The sequence below is a fragment of the Panthera leo genome, chromosome B1, assembly GCF_018350215.1.
Source record: "Panthera leo isolate Ple1 chromosome B1, P.leo_Ple1_pat1.1, whole genome shotgun sequence".
Classification (NCBI taxonomy): Eukaryota; Metazoa; Chordata; class Mammalia; order Carnivora; family Felidae; genus Panthera; species Panthera leo.
This window is the reverse complement of record NC_056682.1, coordinates 132,057,682-132,084,776: the sequence shown is the minus strand read 5'-3', so window position 1 is coordinate 132,084,776 and position 27,095 is coordinate 132,057,682. Positions and strand designations below refer to the sequence as shown.

The following is a 27,095-nucleotide window of genomic DNA, read 5'->3' as shown; positions in this document are numbered from 1 at the left end:
CCCAATGTTTATAGCAGCACTCTCAACAATAGCCAAATTATGGAAAGAGCCTAAATGCCCATCAACTGATGAATGGATAAAGAAATTGTGGTTTATATACACAATGGAGTACTGAGTGGCAATGAGAAAGAATGAAATATGGCCCTTTGTAGCAACGTGGATGGAACTGGAGAGTGTGATGTTAAGTGAAATAAGCCATACAGAGAAGGACAGATACCATACGTTTTCACTCTTATGTGGATGCTGAGAAACTTAACAGAAACCATGGGGGAGGGGAAGGAAAAAAAGAAAAAAGAGGTTAGAGTGGGAGACAGTCAAAGCATAAGAAACTCTTAAAAACTGAGAACAAACTGAAGGTTGATGGGGGGTGGGAGGGAGGGGAGGGGAGGTGATGGGCATTGAAGAGGGCATCTTTTGGGATGAGCACTGGGTGTTGTATGGAAACCAATTTGACAATAAATTTCATATGTTAAAAAAAATAAATGCGTCACTCTGCAAAAAAAAAAAAAAAGTTAATATTCACCTACCATTTGTTTAACCACATCATTTGGTACCCTCTCACCCTGACATTATAATAAGGTATCTGAGTACTTATTAGATAAACCTGTTATTTTGTGTTAGGAGACATCATCTTTCTCAAAAAGTGAGTACCTTGGTCTTCATTATATTCTCTCTCTTGCAGTTACCATACCCTTGCGTATGTCTACACCACAGGCCAGGTGGTATCTTTTGGTCGCGGACCAAGTTGCAAAAGCTGCTCAAATCATCCGGAGCCTCTGACAGAGAACACTGACGTTACCTGCCTGATTTCTGCTGAGAGTAAAAGTGGTTCCACTAAGTCATGATTTTGTTTTAATTGATGCCACTGGAGGAGAAATATTATTTATCTTCCTTTCACAGGAGTACATAGACCTCTGGTTCTTTTAGTACTGTTACTTTTAATTAAGACAATATGCAGTTTTTCTTATGTAATGATTCTTGGAGTATTTAGTAATTTTTTTCTGAAGATTAAGGTAATACAAAAAAGATCCCAAGTTGATGAATTATCAGAAAGATATACTTTTATATATTTAATCAAACCTCTTCTAGGGGCACCGGGTTGGCTCAGAGGAGCATGTGACTCTTGATCTCGGTGTTGTGAGTTCAGGCCCCACCTTTGGTGTAGAGATTACTTTAAAAAATAAAATCTTAAAAAAAGTACATCTAAAGCACATCACCTTGGTTTCATTAAGCAAGTGCATGAAAAATTAAATTTTAAGCTAAGTGTGTATGCAACATGTAGGCTGATCAAAATAAATCGTTTATGGTGCTTGTTAAAATTCATTTAGAAGAATACTAATTGCCAATAAATAAGTAAATTTAGCTTGCTAATATATCAGGTTTTTTTTTAAGGCTATTTTTTCAAAGTAGTTTTAGGTTTATAACAAAAGATTTATTTTTTACTTCTAAAAACAATAAACATGGATTTATGACTTTCTTTTAGGACTTGTGGATGTTCAAGTCAAGCACATTTTTGCTGGAACACATGCCAATTTTGTGACAACTTACAAGGTATCTATTACACTTTCTGTTTCTTTTAAAAATCATTGTTTTCCTCTAGATTTCAAACTAGTATTTGAAACATTGTATCATTTGTGTATATTCATATTTTTTACTAAAATAATAAGATCCTCAGAATGCTTCTTAAAAAATCTGTAATTTTCACTTCCTCATTTGGCTTCCTGAGAGATGAGACCCCCAAATCTAAATTCATTGTTTTTACACTGTTTATTATTAAGTAATATTAATGATAATATTAAGAGCAGTGATTAATATTAATTAGTGTTAATTGTAGCCCTCATGCATGAAGGACCAATCAAAATACTCCAAGTCAATCAACACATTTAATCCTCATGTCAATTCCAATTGGTATTATTTCCCCCATTTTATATATGAAAGAGCTGAGTCTCAGAGAAGTGGACTCACCCAAAGTTGCACTGCTAAGTGGCAGAGCTGAATCCAGGCAATCCAGCTCCAAAGCTTAAACCATTACCCACCGTACCATAGTACCCTCCCAGTTGGTGACAGAGAGGATTTTATCATATTTCCGGGTGAAATGCTTGTATGGAGGTGGAAGTATACAGATGTACCTCATTATATTGGCACTTTGCTTTAGTGCGTTTTTTTACAAACTGAAGGTTTGTGGCAATGCTATATTGAAGAAGTTTATGGGCACCATTTTTCCAACAGCATTTGCTCGCTTCTTGTCTCTGTGTCACATTTTGGTAATTCTTGCAATATTTCAAACTTTTCCATTATTACTATATATGTTATGGTGATCTGTGATCAGTGATTTTTGATGTTACTGTTGACATTGTTTGGGGACACCATGAACCATGCCCCTCTAGGGTGGCAAACTGAAAGGTGTGTGTTCTGGCTGTTTCACCAACTGGCTGTTCCCCTGTCTCTCTCCCTCTCCTTGGGCCTTCCTGTTTATTCTCTGAGACAAAACAATATTGAAATTTGGCCAGTTAATAACCCTACAATAGCTTCTAAATGTTCTGGTGAAAGGAAGAGTCACATGTCATTTTAAATAAATAAGAAGCTAGAAATTATAAACTTAGTGAGGAAGACCCATCGAAAGCTGAGACAGGCTGAAAACCACATCAAACCTAGCTAAGCTGTGAATGCAAAGGAAAAGTTCTTGAAGGAAATAAAAAGTGCTACATCAGTGAACACACAAATGATAAGAAAGTGAAACAGCCTTACTTCTAATATGGAGAAAGTTTTAGTGGTCTGGATAGAAGATCAAACATTCCCTTAATACCAAAGCCTGATCCAAGGCAAGGCCCTAACTCTCCTCAATTTTATGAAGGCTGAGAGAGGTGAGGAAGCTGCAGTACAGAAGTTTGAAACTAGCGGAGTTTGGTTTGTGAGGTTCAAGTAAAGAAGCCATCTCCATAACATCAGAGTGCAAGGTGAAGCAGCAGGTGCTGCAGCAAGTTACCCAGAAGATCTAGTTAAGATGATTAATGAAGGTGGCTACACTAACCAACAGGTTTTCAATGCAGATGAGACAGCTTTCCACTGGAAGAAGATGCCATGTAGGACTTTCATAGCTAGAGAGAAGTCACTGCCTACCTTCAAAGCTTCAAAGGATGCCTGACTATCTTGTTAGGGGCTAATGCAGCTGCTGACTTTAAGTAGAAGCCAGTGTTCATTTACCATCCTGAAAATCCTAGGGCCCTTAAGAATTGTGCTTTATCTAATCTGCTTGTTCTCTATGAATGGAACAACAAAGCCTAGGTGACAGCACCTCTTTATAACATGGTTTATAGAATATTTTAAGGCCATTGCTGAGATCTGCCAAAAAAATAAAAGTTTTCTTTCAAAATATTATTGCTCATAGATAGTACACCTGGTCATCCAGGAGTTCTGATGGAGATGTACAACCAGAATGATATTGTTTTAATCCCTGTTAACATAACATCCATTCTGTAGTCCATGAATCAAGGAGTCATTTTGACTTTCAAGTCATATTATTTAAGAAATACACTTCATAAGGCTACAGCTGATGGTGCCTGGGTGGCTCAGTCAGTTAAGCATCTGACTTTAGCTCAGGTCATGATCGAGTTTGTGAGCTCGAGCCCTGCATCGGGTGAACCTGAGCCCTGCTTTGGGTGAGCCCTGCTTCTCTCTCTCCCTCTCTGCCTCTTGCTCACTTGCGCCCTCTCTCTTAAAGAAAAAAAAAAGGCTACAGCTGTCATTGATAGTAATTCCTCTAATGGATCTGGGCGAAGTCAATTGAAAACCTTCTGGAAAAGATTCACCGTCCTAGATTCTATTAAGAACATTCATGATTCATGGGAAGAGTTTAAGATGTCAACATTAACAGCAGTTTGGGAGAAACTGGTTCCAGCCCTCATGGAGGACTTCGAGGGGTTCAAGACTTCAGTAGTGGAAACAGCAAGAGAACTAGAATCAGAAGTGGAGCCTGAAGATGTGAATGAATTGCTACAATCTCATGATAAAACTATGAATCGATGAGAAGTTGCTTTTTATGGATGAGTAAAGAAAATTGTTTCTTGAGATGGCATCTACTCCTGGTGAAGATGCTGTGAAGATTGTTGAAATGATGACAAAGGATCTATATTTTTACATAAACTGAGTTGATAAAGCAGCAGCAAGGTTTGAGAGGATTGACTTCAATTTTGAAAGAAGCTCTGTAAAATGCTGCCAAACAGCATCATGTGGTACAGAGAAATCGTAAAAGGAAGCACCCATTGATATGGCAAACTTCAGTGTTGTCTTATTTGAGGAAATTGCCACAGCTATCCCCAACCCTGACCACCAACATCAAGGCAAGATTACAACCTTCATCAGAAGAAATATTATGACTCACTGAGAGCTCAAATGATGACTAGCAGTTCTTAGCAATGAAGTATTTTTTAACTTAAGATATATACATTGCTGGGGTGCCTGGGGTGGCTCAATTGGTTAAGTGTCCGACTCTTGGTTTGGGCTCAGGTCATGATCTCACAGTTCATGGGATCGAGCCCTGCACTGGTCTTCGCACTGACAAGCAGAGCCTGCATGGGATTTTCTCTCTCTCCCTCTCTCTCTGTCCCTCCCCTGCTTGCAATCTCTCTCTCAAAATAAACTTAAAAAAAAAAGATATATACATTATTTTTTTTTTAGACATGATGCTTTTTCACACTTCATAGACTACAGTATTGTGTAAACATAATTGAAGCCAAAAAATTCATTTGACTCACTTTATTGCAATATTCACTTTATTGTGGTAGAATTGAACCGAACCCTCAGTATCTTTAAGGTATGCTGTATGTAGTTATTTTCCCAATTTGTACTTTTTTTTTTAATTATCAGGAATGTTTTAACCATGACATCCATACAGATTCTTACTATATTCTCTGGGACAGAAAATGGTCAGAGGCAAAGGTTTCTGTGCTGCTGGGTTGGTTGGGTTGTACTTGTCTGTTCTGTTACAGCCATTCAGCCAACCAGCAGCTGCCTGCTGTGTCTCAGGCTCTGGTTTCGGTGCTTGGGATAAAAGTGAATAATACAGGCAAGGTTGCTCTCATTCATGGCATTTGGATTCTACAGGGAAGGGCAGACAATAAATATGTAAATACAAAATAAGTAACATTGTGTTAGAGAGTCATAAGTGCTCTGAAGCAAACAAAGCAGGTCGTGGGAGACTGATGAAGTGGGCTTCTTTAGAAATGTCAGTTAGGGGGGCGCCTGGGTGGCTCAGTCAGTTAAGCATCCGACTTCTGCTCAGGTCATGATCTCATGGTCTGTGAGTTCGAGCCCCGCGTCGGGCTCTGTGCTGACTGCTCAGAGACTGGAGCCTGTTTCAGATTCTGTGTCTCCCTCTTTCTCTGACCCTCCCCCGTTCATTCTGTCTCTCTCTGTCTCAAAAATAAATAAACTTTAGGGGCGCCTGGGTGGCACAGTCGGTTAAGCGTCCGACTTCAGCCAGGTCACCATCTCGCGGTCCGTGAGTTCGAGCCCCGCGTCGGGCTCTGGGCTGATGGCTCAGAGCCTGGAGCCTGCGTCTCCCTCTCTCTCTGCCCTCCCCCGTTCATGCTCTGTCTCTCTCTGTCCCAAAAATAAATAAACGTTGAAAAAATAAATAAATAAAATAAAATAAAATAAATAAACTTTAAAAAAAAAAAAGAAAGAAATATCAGTTAGGGAAGACCTCTCAGTGGCTGGGACATTAATTGGATACCTTAGCCATGCTTAGATCCAAAGAAAGAGTGTTCCAGCTAGTGGGAACCACACATAGAGAGACCCTGTGGCAAGTATTTGTTTAGCATGTGAGGACAGAGAGAGGGCCCGAAGGGCAGAGCACATAGGAAAGGGTGAAGAGTTATATGGGATGGAGGCAGGTAGGTGAGATGTGGTCAGTGTGAAATGTCCTTGAAGACGAGATCTGGAGCCTTAGTTGGATGTCCTAATCTGGAGCTCAGGGAGCATGTCAGCACTGGAATATAGACATGGTAGTTGTCCAAGTATAGACAGTACTTGAAGCTGAGGCCTGGAGGAAAGCTTACCTCATTAAGAGAGTAAAAATGAGAAGAGAAAGGGGACAGAATCCAGCCATGAGGGAATTCTCCATTTAGAGGTCTGACAATGAGGAGGTGCCAGAAGACAAAGTGAAAAGGGCCAGTTTCTGAGATGGGGGAAAACCAGGAGAGGGTGTGTTATCAAGGCAAGAGAAGGTATTTCCAGAAAGAAGAAGTGGCTAATCCTGTCACATACTGCTGAGAGGTCAAGTAAGATGAGCACAGAGATTATTTTGGAGAATGATCCCATTCAAATGGAGAAAATGATGGTGCATGAGAAAGAATGGATAATTGCAGAAGCAATGTCCCTCAGTAGGAGAGAAGAGGCAGGATTCTGTCCACATAGAATGTAGGGGTATTTATAGAATTAGGGGTATTATAGAATGTAGAAATATTTATTTTATTCTAATAAGGAACAGTGGAGGTGGGGCGGGGGGGAGGGGGAGAGGTGATGATGGAAAGGTGCCTGATGGCTTTAATTTCTTCAGTGACACACAAGGCACGGTCCTCATCTGGGAGTGAGTGGAAGAGGAGTGTTAGAGGTTTGGGAATAAAAGGAAGGTGTGCAGTAGTTGTCTCAGAGAGTGAGAAAGCAAATGTTGTGGGAAATTACTAAACAGTGTTGGGTGCCCATTTGACATTTGTGGTAGTAGACTTCAAGCGAAATCAGTCAGCACGGTTGTGCAATTTTCTCCAGTGAATGGATTGGATTCGGTTTTGTTTGGATTCAATTTTGGAGTAATCCAGACTTGATTTTAACCACAGATGGAGTTTTACTAGGTAAGTACAATAGGAAAGTGACAGAGTAGGAAGTATTTGCAAGGGACTTATTATAGTGCTGACCATGGGCTCTAAGCTGGGTGAGGATGAGGCGGAGGATGAATAATGACCAAACAATAGGGTCAGTGGATTGGAGATCCTAATGGCCTCAAAGAATGTTCGAGTGGGTTCCACTCTAAAGCAAGTGGAAGTAAGTCTGCTCTGTCTGCTAACAAAACACCATAGACGAGGTGCCTTATGAACAGCAGAAACTTACTTCTCATAGTTCTGGAGTCTGGGAAGTCCAGGATCAAGGGGCTAGCATACTTGGTGTCTGGTGAGGACCTGCTTCCTTGTTTGTGGAAGGCTATCTTCTTGCTGTGTCCTCACATAGCAGAAGGGGCAAGAGAGCTCTCTGGAGTCTCTTATAAGGGTGCTAGTCCCATTCATGAGAGCTCCATCCTCATGACCCATGCACCTCCCAAAGGCCCCACCTCTTTTTTTTTTTTTTTTTTTTTTTTTTTTTTTTTGAGAGAGAGAGAGAGAGGGAGCAAGGGAGGGGTAGAGAGAGCCGGAGAGAGAGGATCCTGAGCAGGCTCTGCACTATCAGCACAGAGCCCAACGTGTGGCTTCCTCCCAGGAACTGTGAGATAATGACCTGAGCTGAAATCAAGAGTCAGATGCTTGACTGAGCCACCCAGGTGCCCCAAGCCTCCACCTGTTAATGCTGTCACACTGAGGGTTAAAATTTCAATATATGAATTTGGGGGGAACACATTCAGTCCATAACATTCTGTCCTCCCCCCTACCAAAAAAAATTTATGTCCTCTTGCATACAAAATACATGTATTCTGTTCCAGCGGTCCCCAATGTCTTAACTCATTCCAGCATCAAAGAATGTTGGATTGAGAGTTTCACTCTAAAGTAAGAGAATCAGAAAAATGGTGCATGGTAACCAGAAGAGAATGTTTCTAATAGAAATTTTAGAAGGTGAAACAATTATTGATGATTACAAAGCATAGGGTATCACCTGTACCTAGGGCAGTGGTTTTCAACTAGGAATGATTTTGCCCCTGGAAACATCTGGCAATGTTTGGAGACATTTTAGGTTGTAGAAAGGATGCTGGGGTGGCTGCCACCAGCACCTTGTGGGTAGAGGCCAGGGCTGCTGCTAAACATCCTTCAATGCACAAGACCTTCACAACAAAGAATTATCTGACCAAAAATGTCAAAAGCATCCATATGAAACCCTAATCCAGGGTATGGGTGGTTGAAGTTGAGCAGAGGAAAGTGTGGAGATGAGATCAAGAATTGGGAGATCAGGGGTGTCTGGGTGTATCAGTCAGTTGAGCGTCCAACTCTTGATTTCAGCTCAGGTTGTGATCCCAGGATTGTGGGATGGAGCCCTGTGTTAGGCTCCTCACTGAGCATGGAGCCTGCTTGGGAGTCTCTCTCTCTCTCTCTCTCTCTCTCTCTCATATGAAAAAAGAAAAAATGAAAACATCCAGGTGGGACATAAATCATGTTTATTAGTTCTTCAGTTGCCAAGAACAACAACAGGCACCTCAGTGCCGAGGGAGACAGCAAGGTACTATTGTTCTCAGTGTTGAAAGGGAGTGACAAGGACACTGGGAGATGATTACAGTAGAAGATGTCGTGCACTTCAGAGGAGCTGGGATTCTGAAAGAGAGTATGTGTAAGTGCCAATAGGGAGGGAGCACTTCATTGTCCTAAGTTGCCAGTGATGTGGGCAGAAAAAAAGCTTTCTCATGATTGAACTAGAGGGGACACCTAGGACTCAGATCAGGAGGCTGAAGGGAACTTTAGAAGTCATTGTTCTACATCTTGTTCAAGAGGTCTTTATTTAAGCATTAAACAAAAATGAAGAGTTACCTGACTCATGGGGTCCCTGGTTGGCTCAGTCAGTAGAGCATGTGACTCTTGGTCTCGGGGTCTTGAGATCAAGCCCCATGTTGGGCATAGAGCTTACCTAAAAAATAATTAATTAATTAGTTAATTAATTTCCTGACTCATTACAAGTTCAGTGGAGGCAGAGGTATAACATGGAGCAGAGCACTAATGTCTTTGGAAGACTACATTAAAAAGACAGATTTTTCTTTCCAGACAAGTAATTTCTGACGGCTCTGGTTGAGCCATTTGGTTTCAGGTATTGAACTGAACCATAGTTCTCAAAGTGTGGTCCCTATACCACCACGAGCAGCAGCAGCACCTGGGAGTTTGCTAGATACAAATTCTTGAGTTCCACTCCTGAATCAGAAACTGTGGGGATGGGCTCCACAATCTATGCTTTAGCAAGATCACCAGGTAATTCTATTGCATGCTAAAGTTTGAAAACCACTGATCTAAATGGAAAAATCTATGGTTGACTGAAGGGGAGAAAGAAACTAGTATTTATTGAATACAATTATAATCCACAGGTTTTGTATACCTAATATTTAATCTTAACAAGAGCAAAGAGAGAGAGAGAGAGAGATGATATTATCTCATCCATTTTATTGTGGTAATATATATATATATATATATATATATATATATATATATACTTTTCTATTTTAATGATTTTTAAGTATACAATTCAGTGATATTAATTGCATTCACAATATTGTACAAACATCAGTACTATGATCTCCAAAACTTTTTTTATCACCCCAAACAGAAACTCTGTAACCATTAAACAATAATAAGTCTCTGTTCTGTGACCCCTCAGCCCTGGGTAATCTCTAATCTACTTTCTCCGAAGTTGCCAATTTCCTATAAGTGGAATCATACAATATTTGTCCTTTTGTATCTGGCTTATTTCACTTAGTATAATGTTTTCAAAGTTTGTCCATGTTTCAGCATGTGTCAGAATCTCCTTCCTTTTTATGGCTGCATATTCTCCTGCATGAATACACGATGTTCATCTGTTGATGCTATTGATGGACACTGGTTGTTTCTATCTTTTTGGTTATTGTGAATATTGCTGCAGTGAACATTGGTGTACAAGTACCTGGTTGAGTCCCTGTTTTCAATTATTTTGTGTTATCCCATTTTTAAATTACAAAACTAAGGCGCAGGCCAAGCAAAGTGGCCACGGCTAGGCACCGGAACAACCAGGCCAGTCTGAAGACCTAACTCCTGTCACCACACCCCACTGTCTGAGAGGGCGGGCCTCCCTACCACCTGTGTCACAGGCTTTACTGTGGTATGTATTACTCAGCATGTGCACATGCTCTGTGTTTTCCTAATCATTTTTCTTTCTTCCTTGAAGGATACTAGTTCCACAAATGTTTCCAGGAAAATCCTGCCAGAAATAAGCCAAATTAACCAGTCCCTGACAGAGAAATGGATGGCAGTGACAAGAGGAAGCAGTGAACATGAAATGGCTACAAGGTAGCTCTGTTTGATAAATTATAAGTCACTTGTAATTGGTTTTGAAGCCATGGTCATTTTATGCTAAATATAAGACAGAGAGGGTTTGGCTTTGCTGTGAAGGCATTTGCATTTTAACCATGATTCTCTTCCACCACCTCATAGTTTGAAGAAGTCATTGATTCATTCATCATTTATTTAACAGAACTATCTTGAGGACATATGGTTTCTCAGGTACCTTGATAGGTGAGAGATGCAGGATGAATCAAAAACACTTTGTGTCTTGCAAAGCCTTCACTAAAGTGGACTCTTTTTTATATCTTCATAGTTTATACTCTGGGACTCCATAAATTTCTGTTTTCAGAAGGGAGGATTTTATTTAAATATATGTGACTTGGTAGAATCAACTATGAAGGGTTTTGGTGAGATTTATCAGCACAAATTATATCCAGAATTTGGAAGACTTGTAAGGGAGCAGTTGTCTATTTATTTATTTATTTATTTATTTTTTAAAAATGTATTTATTTTTGAGAGAGAGAGCAGAAGCAGAGGAGGGGCAGAGAGAGAGAGAGAGAGGGAGAGACAAAGAATCTGAAACAGGCTCTGGGCTCTGAGCTGTAAGCACAGAGCCTGACATAGCACTCGAACTCTCGAACTGAGAGATCATAACCTGAGCCAAACTCAGACACTTAACCGACTGAGCCACCCAGGCACCCCGAGGAGTTGTTTTTATTAATAATGATTCCATGTCTTCGGTTAAATAATTGGGCATAAGATAAAAGGAGACCTGCTTTATAATACGCTATGACTTAACACTTGTGTTATGACTTTTACAGCGAAGTTAGGATGATATTTTCATCTCCTGCTTGTCTGACTGCAAGTTTTTTAAAGAAAAGGTAATTTTTAAATGAGATTTACCTTCATTTGAAACACTGGGGAATCTTTAGCATGAAATGTTTCAAGTCAGTCATTTTAATTTGTAAATTATGTTATCTTTGAACAAAAAGTCCAACATAGAAAACACCATAGGCTGGTATAAAATTCTTCCATTTTGTAAGGTAATTTTCTGCAAGACCACTATAAGTTGTGATTCCTAATTCACATTGTTCACTTCCTCTGCCCTGCCCTCCTCTGTTACCTGATTGGAAGGAATGATGTGCTTTTTTTTCAAGATCTTTGTATCTGTGAGTGATCATTCTAACATTGCTTCAGTACTTAGAGGCCAAGGCAGCACTTGGCAGTTCTTTTTGTGGTGGCATCAGTAGGGAAAATAGATTCTATTTATCTTTAACTAGATTCACTACTACAGAGGAAAATCTAATTTCTCTATTTGGTTTGACACTTGGTCTGATCCAATAGTATAAACAGTTCCTTTGTGAAATGCTCTATATTTGGTCTTATATTTCTTCCCTTCGCTTTATGCTTTCCAACACTGTGCCTGGGAACTGTTAAGAGATGAACTGAGGCATATTAAAATTTTTAAGAGTTTATTTAAGCAAATACTGATTCAAACTGGGAAGCACCAAATTGGAAGTGATTAGAGCACTCCATCAACAGGAGCTAGTGGAAAGACTTATGTAGAGAAGATGCAGAAGCAAAGAAAGGAAATTAATTGATTGGCTATAGCTTAAAACATTTTTTTTAAGATTTATTTATTAATTTTTGAGAAAGAGAGAGAGAATGTGCAGGAGAGGCAGAGAGACAGGGAGACTGAGAATCCCAAGCAGGCTCCGTACCAGGAACGTAGAGCCTGATGGGGAGCTCGAAATCACAAACCATGAGATCGTGACCTGAGCCAAAATTAAGAGTTGGGTTGCTTAACCAACTGAGCCACCCGGGCCCCCTGATTGGCTATAGCTTAAAATGTAGTTGGCTGTTTGTGACTAGTTGTACTTTGGTTTCGATTTTATAACAAGTATTTACAGGCTTAGATTTTGGTTTGCATACGTAGGCCATCATGGTGATAGAGCTACCCCCAGTGTAATGGCCTCCTTGTTTAATTAATTTAACAGTGTTTAAGAGAGAAGGAGGATAAGAGCATGAAGGCTCTTAGGCTGCCCTCTGCCTTCTCTGGAGGCCAGTGCCCTACTGGTGTGTCCGTAGTGGATATAACTCAGTCCAACCCTCCCCCACTAGGTCAGGTCTCATCTCTCCCTGATGAGTAGGCCCCAAGCTGCCTGACTGATTCTGAAAAGTTCTACACATCTTGTACCCCCACCTGGCCAGTAGGTGGCACTCATTTAAGTCATGTTGCATGTATTCCTTGCCTCTGTGCAACCCCCCAGTTGTCCCATTGGTTTGTTTTTTGTTTTGTTTTGTTTTGTTTTGTTTTAGTGACTCATCACTTGCATGTAACACCCAGTGTTCATAATAAATGCCCTCCTTAATACCCATCACCTGTTTAGCCCAATCCCCACCCACCTCCCTCCATCAACCCTGTTTGTCCTCTAACGTTAAGAGTGTCTTATGGTTTGTTTCTCTCTTTTTTTTTTTCCTTCCCATATGTTCATCTGTTTTATTTTTTAAATTCCAAGTATGAGTGAAATCATATATTTGTTTTTCTCTGACCTCTTATTTCGCTTAGCATAACATACTCTAGCTCTATACACACTTGCGCATGGCAAGATTTCATTCCTGTCCCACTGATTCTTAATCCAGCTGCACTCTCAGTCACTCCTCAAGGGGACACAAGGAACTGTTGAGTCCAACAACTTCTTGTGAGAACCAGAGAAACCCAGGGAAACTGAATGCCGTGGCTTCCCACTTGCAGCCGCAACACACTATCTTTCTAGAGTCCAAAAAAAGCATCTCTGTTCATCCCCACATATCCCAGTCAAAGGTGGAAGAAGACAAATCAGACACTGCTTCCCTCTGCCTTCTCCCTCTCCCATTTGCGTTCTTCTTCTTGCCATCCTTCCAGGCAAGAAGTGAGGACAGGGACTCTGCCAAACAGTGTTTTCTCTTTCTCCCCTGCTCTAGCCTCAGGCTAATCCTTACTGCATATAGAATATTTTCTACACTTAGAATATTATCTTACTAAAGTGGAAAAGTATCCTCCCAGGAATGATGAGCCTCGAGGTTTGGTCTTAAGATGCCAAAGACTGCAAAGGACAAAATATTTTAAGGGGAGATTTAAAATACTTTGTTTGAATATTTGCATAAATATTTTAGCCCTGGCATTACTCTTGACCAGTTATTCAGCAAGCATAAAGTATTTCTTGATAGAACATTACAAAAAATTATTTGACAGAATTCAAGTCTCTTCAAATATCACCAACAGAACCCAGGAAAACACCACACCTAAACAAAGATTTGATAGTGTTTCTGAGAGGGAAGGCTAGGTTGGAATTTATCAAGAATTGGCAGTTTGGTTTAGGCCAGGTCTTTCAACATGGGAGGGGAAAGCTGGAGGCTTGATTAGGATTGGGAGAAGATACAGTGATCCAGGGTGGGTGGAAACAGCAAGGCAACAACTTTAGGCAAGAGATTCAGACAATCTTAGAGCATAAACTATCTGTTAATGCTTTCCACTGAAGAGTTAATGGGTCTTTTCAGGAAGTTCCTATAATGAACAATCAAGCCATTTGCCTGGGCTAGTGTCTTTTGAAATAGTGAAGTCATGCTAATGAAACAGTGGAATCCTAAAGTAATGTAAATGTAGATGATGGTAAGGTGTGTTGTGTGTGTTGGGGGCGGGGGTAGTTTCAGATTTTAGTGTACAGGCTGAGTGTGGGGGTAAACGTTTTTGGTTCTCAGATGTAGCCTATGAAATTTTGCCATTATTGCAACCCAAACTTGTAGCTACTCTAGCAATAATAGTAACCTACTCTCTTTTAGGAGAATATAAATTTTATAATTATTTTTGTGTGCCAAAAAAATTCATAATTTTGAAAGGAGACAAATTGTAAGAAAAATGTTTATATATGCTATTTAATAAAATAAAGCAATAAATATGTATGAAGTTTAGAAATATTCTTTTCTATCTGTTTATGTGTTTTGTTTTGTTTACATTTCTTGTATCCAAAGAGAATCTGTAGAAACGATTTCCATTGATGTGGACTTACAAATGGCAAGAGATACCTTCGAGAAGTTGACAAAAACAGAATGGATTTCTTCCATGGTAATAGCCAATATTTACTTGAGAAATAGAGCAATAGAATTTCTTTATAGGAACCAATATGAATGCAGTTGAATTTTGTTCGGAGCTGAGTCAGAGAGACTCTGTGATAAGGGAGACGGCTAGTGTTCATAATAAGGTTACTATATTCCAGACACTATATTCCAAGCTGGCATTTACTTTCTTACTGAATGTTTAAATGTCCTGTAAATACAGTACTTTTGTTTTCAACATGAAAAACCAATGCTTGAGAGGTAAATAACCATTAGCAGACATATGAATATAGCACTAGTTTGGGAAGTAAGATAATTTTTACCTGGACTAGGAGAATAGAAATCCTGTTCTTTCTTTTGAGATGAATGTCAAATCCAGTTAAGATGAATCTGCTACCAATTCATCCCTTATCCTATTTGGGTTACATTTTCTTTACCTTTTTGAGGGGTTCCTTATTTATGGAGTTCCTTTTTAAGCTCTATTCTAGTTAGATATTTTATGATTCTGGGTTGTGTTGGAAAATTTTCCCTCTACAAACTCAGGTTCATGTGAGTTCATGACTGAGTAACAAGAGTAATAGACTGATGGGGTGCCTGGGTGGCTCAGTAGGTTGAACGTCTGACTTCAGCTCAAGTCATGATCTCAACAGCTTGTGGGTTTGGGCCCCATGTCGGCCTCTGTGCTGACAGCTCAGAGCCTGGAGCCTGCTTCAGATTCTGTGTCTCCCTCTCTCTCTGCCCCTCCCCCACTTGTGGTCTGTCTCTCTCTTAAAGATAAACATTAAAAATTTAAACAAAAAAAAGAGTAATAGACTGAGTAACAAACAGGATTAATAGACTGAGTAAATATTCCCCGTGTTTGCGGGGAGCATTTAGATGAAGAGGCTCCCTGAACAGCTAGGGATGAGGGCTTATATACCAATTAATAGGGAATAGGGAAAAGGGATTGGGGGAGAAGAGGTTTCTTTGAGAAAACTGGACTTTTCAGGGAGACAAATGGGCTTTAAGAGGGACAAATGGAAGATATGACAGCTTGTGATAATGTTTGTGTGATTTCTCATCCAAGTGCAAGTGGCTGGTCTTTACCTGGCAGTGAAACCTGCCCTCCAAGTTTCTTGGAAGGCCCTGACTTTAGTCAGATAAGGGAAGATCTGAAGTCTTCCTTCTACATCAGCTATATCCACATGCCTTTGGTTTCAAGTCATCTTGTATATATACCATTTTGGGTCCCCACATTTGGAAGGGAAAGTAGTGTTCTTTAATATATAGTAGATACTTTTTTTTTTTTAATATATGAAATTTATTGTCAAATTGGTTTCCATACAACACCCAGTGCTCATCCCAAAAGGTGCCCTCCTCAATACCCATCACCCACCCTCCCCTCCCTCCCACCCCCCATCAACCCTCAGTTTGTTCTCAGTTTTTAACAGTCTCTTATGCTTTGGCTGTCTCCCACTCTAACCTCTTTTTTCTTTTTTTCCTTCCCCTCCCCCATGGGTTTCTGTTAAGTTTCTCAGGATCCACATAAGAGTGAAACCATATGGTATCAGTCTTTCTCTGTATGGCTTATTTCACTTAGCATCACACTCTCCAGTTCCATCCATGTTGCTACAAAAGGCCATATTTCATTTTTTCTCATTGCCACGTAGTATTCCATTGTGTATATAAACCACAATTTCTTTATCCATTCATCAGTTGATGGACATTTAGGCTCTTTCCATAATTTGGCTATTGTTGAGAGTGCTGCTATAAACATTGGGGTACAAGTGCCCCTATGCATCAGTACTCCTGTATCCCTTGGATACATTCCTAGCAGTGCTATTGCTGGGTCATAGGGTAGGTCTATTTTTAATTTTCTGAGGAACATCCACACTGCTTTCCAGAGCAGCTGCACCAATTTGCATTCCCACCAACAGTGCAAGAGGGTTCCCGTTTCTCCACATCCTCGCCAGCATCTACAGTCTCCTGATTTGTTCATTTTGGCCACTCTGACTGGCGTGAGGTGATATCTGAGTGTGGTTTTGATTTGTATTTCCCTGATAAGGAGTGACGTTGAACATCTTTTCATGTGCCTGTTGGCCATCCGGATGTCTTCTTTAGAGAAGTGTCTATTCATGTTTTCTGCCCATTTCTTCACTGGATTATTTGTTTTTCGGGTGTGGAGTTTGGTGAGCTCTTTATAGATTTTGGATACTAGCCCTTTGTCCGATATGTCATTTGCAAATATCTTTTCCCATTCCGTTGGTTGCCTTTTAGTTTTGTTGGTTGTTTCCTTTGCTGTGCAGAAGCTTTTTATCTTCATAAGGTCCCAGTAATTCACTTTTGCTTTTAATTCCCTTGCCTTTGGGGATGTGTCGAGTAAGAGATTGCTACAGCTGAGGTCAGAGAGGTCTTTTCCTGCTTTCTCCTCTAGGGTTTTGATGGTTTCCTGTCTCACATTCAGGTCCTTTATCCATTTTGAGTTTATTTTTGTGAATGGTGTGAGAAAGTGGTCTAGTTTCAACCTTCTGCATGTTGCTGTCCAGTTCTCCCAGCACCCTTTGTTAAAGAGACTGTCTTTTTTCCATTGGATGTTCTTTCCTGCTTTGTCAAAGATGAGTTGGCCATACGTTTGTGGGTCTAGTTCTGGGATTTCTATTCTATTCCATTGGTCTATGTGTCTGTTTTTGTGCCATATAGTAGATACTTTTATTGTCAAGATGAAGAAGAATAGATGTTATCAAATATATTTTATTATTTTTTAAATGTTTATTTATTTTTGAGAGAGAGACAAGACAGAACACAAGCAGGGGAGGAACAGAGAGAGAGGGAGACAGAATCTGAAGCAGGCTCCAGGTTCTGAGCTGTCAGCACAGGATCCATTGTGGGGTTCGAACTCATGAGCCGTGAGATCATGACCTGAGCCAACGTCGGACACCTAACCAACTGAGCCACCCAGGTGCCCCTAGAATGCATTTAAAAAATAAATTTATTTAGGTTATATGGGAGATAACTTGGGGTGCTATTCCCAGTGTGAGTTCCAAGGAACATTAGTTTCACAGAATGCTCCCTGAAAACAGGTTCTAAGTGAAACAACTTTGGATACACTGCATACTATTTACTGTACATCAGTAAATCAAAGATTCTATGATGTCATACACCAAAAGAAATCTAGCTGTTTTGGCCCTATTTTTCTCAAAGTTATTTGACTTTGTGTGACATTATTTTCCTATATATGCCTACTAGCATTCCATATAAATCATGTTCTTCTGGACATCTGGAAAAAATAAATTGTAAGAACATTAATGTAATAATATATAGTACTTTTATTGTTGCAAATATCATCTTAATCCTTCTGACATGTGGAGATAGACACTGTTGTTAAAAGCATCTAAGATCTATTAAATAGAATAAATGATGCTAGCTGTTGTTAACAAACAACTTCCAAATCTCAGTGGCTTAACACAATGAAGACTTCTTTTCACATCGTAGTCCAATGAGGGTTGGAGACAGGAAACACATGCAGAGGAGGAAGAGGAAATGTTTCCCCTCCACCCATCTTAGTTTCATTGGCTGGGACCCTGCAAATTAGACTGAGAAAAGACAGATTAATGGGAGAGAAATAAACAGAAGTTTATTAATATGTGTGTGCATGCTGCATATACACTCAGTGATGAGTAACTAAAGCGTGGTTAGAACTTGGTTATATAGCATCTTAGCAAAAGAACAATAAGCTTCTAAGGGCGCCAAACCTTGAGCTTCTAAGGGCGCCAAAATGCAGGAAGGCAAATATCTGGGGAAGCTCATGTTAGATAAGGTCTAGATCATAAGGTTTATTTGTGTAGACTCTTTTTCTCTTTTATTTTTAAAAATTTACACCCAAGTTAGCATATAGTGCAATAATGATTTCAGGAGTAGAATTTAGTAATTCATCCCCTGTATATAGCACCCAGTGCTCATCCTCACAAGTGTCCTCCTTACTGCCCCTTGCCCATTTAGCCCATTCCCCACCCAAAACCCCTCTAGCAACCCTCCATTTGTTCCCTGTATTTAAGAGTCTCTTATGTTTTGTCCCTCTGTAGACTCTTTCTCAATGCCTGTTCATCTCTGCTGATAAGGTTCTTGCCCTTCTCCTGGTACAGAAGTTAGCGGCAGGAGGACACCTTTACAGGGGGAATTTATATTGTTTTCAAGTAGATAGAGGGAAGCCAGAGAGCTTGTCCTGTGCCTGCTTTTTCTCACCTGCCTTCAGCTCAAAATAATCCTCATGCCAGAGTGGCATATATTTTTTTTAAGTTTATTCATTTTGAGAGAGAGAGCACAAGTGAAGGATGGGCAGAGAGAGAGAGAGAGAGAGAGAGAGAGAGAGAAACCCAAGCAGGCTCCGCACCATTAGCACAGACTGACATGGGGCTCGATCCCATGAACCATGAAATCATGACCTAAGCCTAGATCAGGAGTCGAACGCTTAACTGACTGAGCCACCCAGGTGCCCCCAGAGTGGCATATCTCTGAGTGTATATTCTGCTACCTTTCCCACCTCTGCATAATTTCACTGAGGAGTGATTTGGGTTCCTTTTTTCTGGAGTTCTAGGCACTGGAGCCATGAAATCCTCCAGTATATCTTTTGTATTCAGTTGGCAGATAAGGAAAGCGAGTATAGAAGGTTACATGAGAGGTTGCAGGGGTCATGCCTAGAAGTGATATACATATTTCATATACACATTTCATTCATATCTCATTAGCCAGAACTCAATCATATGGCCCCATATAACTGCAGGGGAGGCTGGGAAATGCCATCTTCCTGGGAGCCTAGAAGGAAAATGAAACAGTATTGGTGAGGTGAACGTATGCCATTATCTCTGCCATGTTGGATTTTAAGTCATAGATTTGGGTATGGATCTTTGATGTGTCAGTCTCTAATTGAGTCCATGATTCACACAGCATGTACATGCACATGTGACTTCACTTTATTTCTTTCATGCATCCCAGTATAAAATAGGGAGGATGGCTCTCACATAATACATTAGAGGCATTTGGTATGCAAGGAGTTTTGGAGTTTGAACAGAAGGTCTGAGGAAAACTAAATGATTACACCATTGGAAAATAGTGGAATGAAACCCCTAGTCCCATAGCTTGTTTTTCACTATAATCTGTATCTAATATATTCTGGGCCCTTTCCCTGATCCTTTCAACCACAGATAACTACAGGTTTTAGGGATAATCTGCTCAGAGCTCTTCCATGTCATTCTCCACACCAAGAAGCATTATCAGTTTTCCTTCTGCTCCCAGAATGTCCTGTGATGCATGATTCTAAGAACTGGAGGAGTCTGGTGGTTCCATATGCAGAAGCTGTTTGTAAAATGAGTGACCGATCTTTACGAGTCCTGAGTAAGTTTGATTAATTTTTCACTTTATCTGTACTCTCAACAATCACTGAAGTAAAAGATGGAGCAAATTTTGGATAGAAGATTTAAAAATACACAAATGTTTGGGTATGTGGTATGTGAATGTTTGAAAAGATTAACCTAACATTATTATAATCATTACTCTTATACAAAGCATGTGTAACTCTTAGACTTGGACATGGCTTTGACTTCAGAGTTTAATAACCATAGAGGATCCAGTCAAAATAAATCTATACTTGAAAACTTTTTGTTTATGTTTTAAAACTTGAGAAATTTTGGGGCACCTGGATGGCTCAGTCAGTGAAGTGTCTGACTTCGGCTCAGGTCATGATCTCGTGGTTCGCGAGTTTGAGCCCCATGTTGGGCTCTGTGCTGACAGCTCAGAGTCTGGAGCCCACTTTGGATTCTATGTCTCACTCTCTCTCTGCCCTTCCCCTGCTCATGCTATGTCTCTCAAAAAAAACAAACGTTAACTTTTTTTTTTTTTTTTTTTTTAAGTTTTGAGAGACCCTCCACAGAACTTTAAGTGGCCACCGTTCACATTGTAATCTAAATAAACTGCAGGTCAGTGCAACATGGCAACCCTGACAGAGGATATACCAGTTTACATTTCATCAACAAATATGAGAGCATCAGCCCACACATTTTTCTACAGTATTATTAGACTTTGATATTTGCCATTCTGAAGAAAAAAGTCTCTTAATTTGAATTTTAGTTTTCTCATTATGAATGAGATTGTGCTGGTTTTCCTATATCTCAGTTCCATTTGTATATTATAGTCTGGAAACTATCAGTTCTTCCCTCTTAACCCATTTTCCCATGTGTTGTTGTTAGTGTTTTTCTTTTTTATTTAGCTTTTTAGTTTTTACTTTATTTTTTTAATGTTTATTTTTGAGAGAGAAAAAGAGAGTTGTGAACAGGGGAGGGACAGAGAGAGAGAGGGACAGTATCTGAAGCGGGCTCTGTGCTGACAGCAGCGAGTCCAATGTGGGACTTTAATCCACTGTGAGATCACGACCTTGGCTGAAGTCAGATGTTCAACTGACTGAGCCAGCCAGGCACCCCTATTTTATTTTATTTTTTAAAGTTTAGCAGGCTCTGTGCTGTCAGCATGGAGCCCGGCATGGAGCTTGATCCCACAACTGTGACATCATGACCTGAGCTGAAATCAAGCTTAACTGATTAGGCCAACGAGGCGCTCCTATTTAGAAGCTTTTAAATGATTAAGGCAACTAATTCTTTATCAATAATATGAATTACAAGTCTTTTTTCTCTGGGTTATTAATTTTTTTTATTTTGTGGAGTTTTCACATGCATAATTATTTGAAAATATTTTAATGAAGCCTACTATGTAAACATTTTCTTATATGGTCGCTGAGTTTGGATCGTATTTCAAAAAGCCTACTCCCTCTGAAATTTAAAAAAATTTCCCATACTCCTACTAGAATTTTTTTTTTTTTTTAAAGTAGGCTCCATGCCCAGTGTGGGGCTTGAACTCATGACCCTGAGTTCAAGAGTCACATACTCTACTGACTGAGTCAGCCAGGTGCCCCACTTCTACTAGAATTTTTATTGGTTCATTTTTATGTTTAACTCTTTGATCCATTCAGAGTTTATCTTGATTAAGCTTTATCTTTTTCTGGAAAAGTTTTCAGTTGTTCCCATACATTCACTGAATGATCTGTTTCATTCCCACTAATATGTAATGCCACATTTATCATATACTCAAGTATCCTATGTATTTGTGTCCATTTATGGAATCTCTACTATGTAAGTCTGCATTTCATACATCTGGGTCATATTATTTTAATTTAATTAGCTATTTTAATATTTGATAGGTTTGCTTTCTGAGAATTATGTTTTAAAGATACAAATATCTAGGTTGGAACAAAGTAATATTAAAATATTGTTATTGAGTTAATTTAAAAAATATATCCATATATACCAGGTGTTCATAAAGTCTGAAAAGATATTTTATTTTCCTCAAATCAAAAATGTCCTTGATGACATTATATGTGTGCATGTGTGTGTATTCTTATGCAAGTTTTCAGATTTTATAGATACTCTATGGAATTTTGTTTGAAAATCATGAAATCAATCAAGTAGTCAAGTATTAATATGATCAACAAATTTCTTCAGAATCCTACATCTGAACTTTCAATTCCAATGATATTTGATGAGGGAAAAACATTTTTTCACATCTGTGAGTAATAAATGTCCAGGATGGTACCCCGAGACAAGATATTTTATATGTTTTGCCATCAGAAATGGAAACTGTTATCTATTTCATACGTTAAAGAACCTGGAAGAAACTGAGGATTTTTTTGGAGGGTGCATATTTATCATGGCTGATTTTATACCCCCCAGAGAAGTGCTGGGGATCTTTGCAAGAATCTTCTCTCAATACACTGGTCCAGATGCTCAAAAATGCCATCGTCTCTCAGCTGCGTTCCTGGCCTAAAATTGAAACCAATGAGAATCACTGCAATCTTAAAGCTCTTCTAGGAATGGTGAAACAAGTGTATAAGGTAAGGGTTCATCTGAATATATATATATATATATATATATATATATATATATATATACACACATACATATACATATATATACACACATACATATACATATATATATATATATGATTTTACTCAATTAAAAACTTTTAGGTCTCAGCCAATTGGAGTCTTATTTTATTTCTAAAACAAAATATTTTATTCAGTTCTTAGTAATTCAGAATTTTGCTTGTTTTGCTAATTGGCTAGACTCTAGTCATATATATTACATATATGTTACATATTTTATATACAGGTTATATGTAATATATATCACATATATCATATGCACAAATACTAAAAAATGAGAATGATTATTATTTTCAGTACAGTACACAACATAATCCAGAAGTAATTTAAAATTAGCCTACTAATAAACCTAATGATTGTTGGGGGATAGGGAGGAGCCAGAGCATTTTAAGTAAAGAGCAGAATTAAATTAGTATTGTTCAATTAAAAATAATTGGCTAAAGTAAGATGATTTTATAAATATAAATTTAAATGGCAATCAAAACCAATTTCACCATAAAATATCAATCTCAACAGGAGAAAACATTAGGTACAAAAATTAGTTCATTTCAGAAGTACTAATGCACCGGTATTTCTAAAGTAGTATATTTCTTTTTTTTACCTAGCTTTATTGAGACATAATTGACATATTGTGTGACTTCAAAGTGTGCAGTATATTGCTTTGATACATCTATACTTACTCATTTTACAACTGGAAGTTTGAACCCTTTGACCAATATCTTCCCATTTCCCCCACTCCCTGACAACCACCATTCTACTTTCTGTTTCTGAGTTCAGCTTCATAGATAAGTGGTATCATACATATTTTTCTTTCTCTGTCTGAGTTATTTGACTTATCCTAAGTCCCATCCCTGTTGTCGCAAAAGGCAGGATCTCCTTCTCCCTCATGGCTGAATTGTATTCCAGTGTTTATATACATCTTCTTTATCTATTCATCCATCCAGGATGCTTAAGTTGTTTTCTTGTCTTGGCTTTTGTAAATAATGCTGCATTAAACATGGGGGTGCAGACATCTCTTTGAGATAGTGATTTAATTTCCTTTGAAGTGAATATATTTATTCAGATGAATATATTTTTTAATATAGCAAGAAGTGGGATTGCTAGATCATATGGTAGTTCTGTTTTTAATTTTTTGAGGAACCTCCATACTGTTTCCCGTGGTGGCTGCACCAATTAACATTCCCACCTGCAGTGTACAAAGGTTCCCTTTTCTCTGTATCCATGCCAACACTTATCTTTTGTTTTTTTGATGACAGCCATTCTAACAAGTATGAGGTGATATTTCACTGTGTACTTTGAGCTGCATTTCCCTGATGATTATGGATGTTGACCATCTTTTCATGTACCCATTGGCCATCTGTATGTCTTCTTTGGAAAAACATCTATTCAGTTCCTCTGCCCATTTTTAAAATTAGATTGTTTTGTTTGATCAGTGGCATGTGTTCTGTATATATTTTAGACATTAATTTCTTATGAAATATACAATTTGCAAGTATTTTCTCCCATTTCATAGGTTGCCTTTTTATTTTATTGTTGTTTCTTTTGCTGTGTAGAAACTTTGTAGTTTAGTTTTTGGTAGTCCCACTTACTTATTTTTGGTTTTGTTGCTTGTGCTTTTGTTGTCATATCCAAAAAAATCATTGCCAAGACCAATGTCAAGGAGCTTTCCCCTTAGGTTTTATTCTAGGAGTTTTATGGCCTTATGTTTAAGTCTTTAATCCATTTCAAGTAAATTTTTCCGAGTGGTATATGATAGGGGTCCAATTTCATTCTTCTGAATATGGTCATCCAGTTGCCCCAATATTTATTGAAAAGACTATCCTTTCCCCATTGAGTTTTCTTGGCTCCTTTGTCAAATGTTAGTTGACCATTTTTGTGAGGTTTTATTTCTGGTCTCTTGATTCTGTTCCATTGGTTTATGAGTCTATTTTTATGCCAGTACCATTACTATAGCTTTATAGTATAGTTGTAAATCTGGAGTTGTGAGGCCTCCAGTTTTGTTCTTCTTTCTCAGGACTGCTTTGACTGTTCAATCTTTTGTGGTTTCATATGAATTTTAAGACTGTTTTTCTTAACTCTGTGAAAAATGCCTTTGGAATTTGGAGAGGGATTACATCTTATCTATAGATAACTTTAGCTGCTATAGACATTTTAACAATATTAATTCTTCTTTATTTTAAATTTATTTATTTTGAGAGAGACAGAGAGGGCACAAGTTGGAGAGAGGCAGGGAGAGAGGAAGACAGACAATCCCAAGCAGCTTCCATACTGCCAGTGAGGAACCCGATGTGGGGCTTGAACTCATGAAACTGTGAGATCGTGACTTGAGCTGAAACCCAAGCATTGGACACTTAATTGACTGAGTCACCCAGGTTCCCCCGATATTAATTCTTCTAATCCATAAAGAAAGGCTGTATTTCCATTTATTTGTGTTTTCTTCAATTTCTTTCATCAAAGTCTTACAGTTTTTGGTGTACAGGTCTTTCACCTCCTTGATTAAATTGATTCGTAAGCATTTCATTGTTTTTGATGCTATGGTGAATTGCTAATTGGAGTCTTAAGAAGACAAATAAGAATCATGAGGAGTCAGGTATTTTTTAATTTACATTTTATTTTTTAAAATTTACTTTTATTAAAAAATTTTTTTAATGTTTATATGTTTTTGAGAGAGAGAACATGAGCATGAGTTGGGGAGGGGCAGAGAGAGAGGGAGACAGAGAATTCTAAGCAGGCTCTGCACTGTCAGCACAAAGCCCAATGTGGGGCTTGAACCCACAAACCATGACATCATGACCAGAGCTGAAGTTGGACGCTTAACCAACTGAACCACCCAGGTGACCCATACACATATTTTTAAAGTAATGCATATAAGGAAAATGTTTGGCAGAAAATAATTGGGAATTTTTTTAATTTTATTTTTAATTTTTTAAAATTTACATCCAAATTAGTTAGCATATAGTGAAACAATGATTTCAGGGTAGAATTCCTTAATACCCCTTACCCATTTAGCCTATCCCCCCTCCCACAACCCCTCCAGTAACCCTCAGTTTGTTCTCCATATTTATGAGTCTATTCTGTTTTGTCCCCCTCCCTGTTTTTATATTATTTTTGTTTCCCTTCCCTTATGTTCATCTGTTTTGTCTCTTAAAGTCTTCATATAAGTGAAGTCATATGATTTTTGTCTTTCTCTGACTAATTTCACTTAGCATAATACCCTCCAGTTCCATCCACGTAGTTGCAATATAATTGGGAATTTTGATAAGGGAGAAACTTTATGAGACTGAAGATGTTTTGTAATGTACTTCTTTAAGAAAAAGTACACATCAAAATCTGTAGGCTTATCCCATTTTTCATTCTTGATAATGGTTGTGTGTTTTTTTTCCTTTTACAAAGTCTTACCAGAAAGTTTTTTAAAGAACCAATCTTTTTACTTGTTGATCCTCTCCCCTGTACGTGTTATTTACTTCCTTAATTTATATTCTTAGATTTTTTATTTCCTGTCTTCTATCTTTTGGATTAATTTGATATGATAGAGGCTTATTTAGAGCATTGATTTTCCAGAATTGCTTCCTCTGGAAAGCCTTCTTAAACCCCTTAAGTCCTTCTCCAATCAGAAATTGTATCCTCCTTGCCTGACTACTTGTTTTTATCTACTAGACTATGGGTTGGTAATCTATACCCATGGGTAGCCTCATATTTTTGTAAATAAAGTTTTATTGGAACATACCCACACTTGTTTTCATATTGTCTAAGGTGGTTTTGTGCTACAAAATGGAAGAGTTGAATAGCACCAGATATTGTATGGTCCCAAGTTCAAATATTTACTGTTTGGATTTAAGAAAGAGTTTGCTGACTACGTACTAGACTGTAAGCTATGTGTCAGCAAGGACACTTTTCAGCTATGTTTTGTCTCACACCTGACAAGTAGTATGTGAAAAATTAATATTAATCAATGGAGAAAGGGCTGAATTTATCAAAAGTTCCTTGGATTTTTATGGTGCCTTTTTTAAATGTTTATTTATTATTATTTTTTTATTTAAACAAAATTTTTTTTAACGTTTATTTATTTTTGAGACAGAGAGAGACAGAGCATGAATGGGGGAGGGTCAGAGAGAGAGAGGGAGTCACAGAATCTGAAACAGGCTCCAGGCTCTGAGCTGTCAGCACAGAGCCCAATGCGGGGCTTGCACTCATGGACCGCGAGATCATGACCTGAGCCGAAGTCGGACACTTAGCCAACTGAGCCACGCAGGCACCTCTAAATGTTTATTTATTTTTGAGAGAGAGAGAACGAGTGGGTAAGGGGCAGAGAGAAAGGGAGACAGAGGTTATGAAGTGGGCCCTGGGCTGACAGCAGAGAGCCCAATATGAGGCTCAAACTCATGAACTGTGAGATCATGGCCTGAGCCAAAGTTGGATGTTCAACCAACCGAGCCACCCAGGCACCCCTTTATGGTGATTTATTCTCAAGATCTAGAAATTGTTTCTAGTAAACCTGTACTCTAAGAATTGTTTTACTAATCTCCACTGCCAACATGTTATCTTTTACAGTATTTATGAAAATTAGGTAAATTATATATCAAAAAATGGAAGTTTTATAGAACTCTGTTTCATCATTGACAAATGCATTGGGTTTATAGAGCTCTAATCATATAATAGCCATATTATATTTATATATATGATATATATTACATATATGTAATATATATCATATATTATATATATTACATATATATCATATATATCATATATATTACATATATGTAATATATATCATATATATCATATATATTACATATATGTAATATATATCA

General features: G+C 38.5%; 1 protein-coding gene across 3 annotated transcripts in view; it reads left to right on the top strand.

Annotated features, from left to right (window-relative positions):
• The window catches only part of HERC6 (HECT and RLD domain containing E3 ubiquitin protein ligase family member 6), a 61,868-nt gene that overhangs the window by 18,833 nt on the left and 15,940 nt on the right, over window positions 1–27,095 (top strand). For 2 of the 3 annotated variants that reach the window (XM_042935924.1, XM_042935921.1), the window contains exons 7-13: window positions 683–825; window positions 1,484–1,551; window positions 10,102–10,223; window positions 11,039–11,098; window positions 14,229–14,322; window positions 19,493–19,682; window positions 22,067–22,227. In XM_042935924.1, coding sequence (XP_042791858.1) covers window positions 683–825; window positions 1,484–1,551; window positions 10,102–10,223; window positions 11,039–11,098; window positions 14,229–14,322; window positions 19,493–19,682; window positions 22,067–22,227 — 838 coding nt within the window. The remainder of the gene's footprint in view (window positions 1–682; window positions 826–1,483; window positions 1,552–10,101; window positions 10,224–11,038; window positions 11,099–14,228; window positions 14,323–19,492; window positions 19,683–22,066; window positions 22,228–27,095) is intronic. The other variant, XM_042935923.1, reaches the window with a different exon arrangement.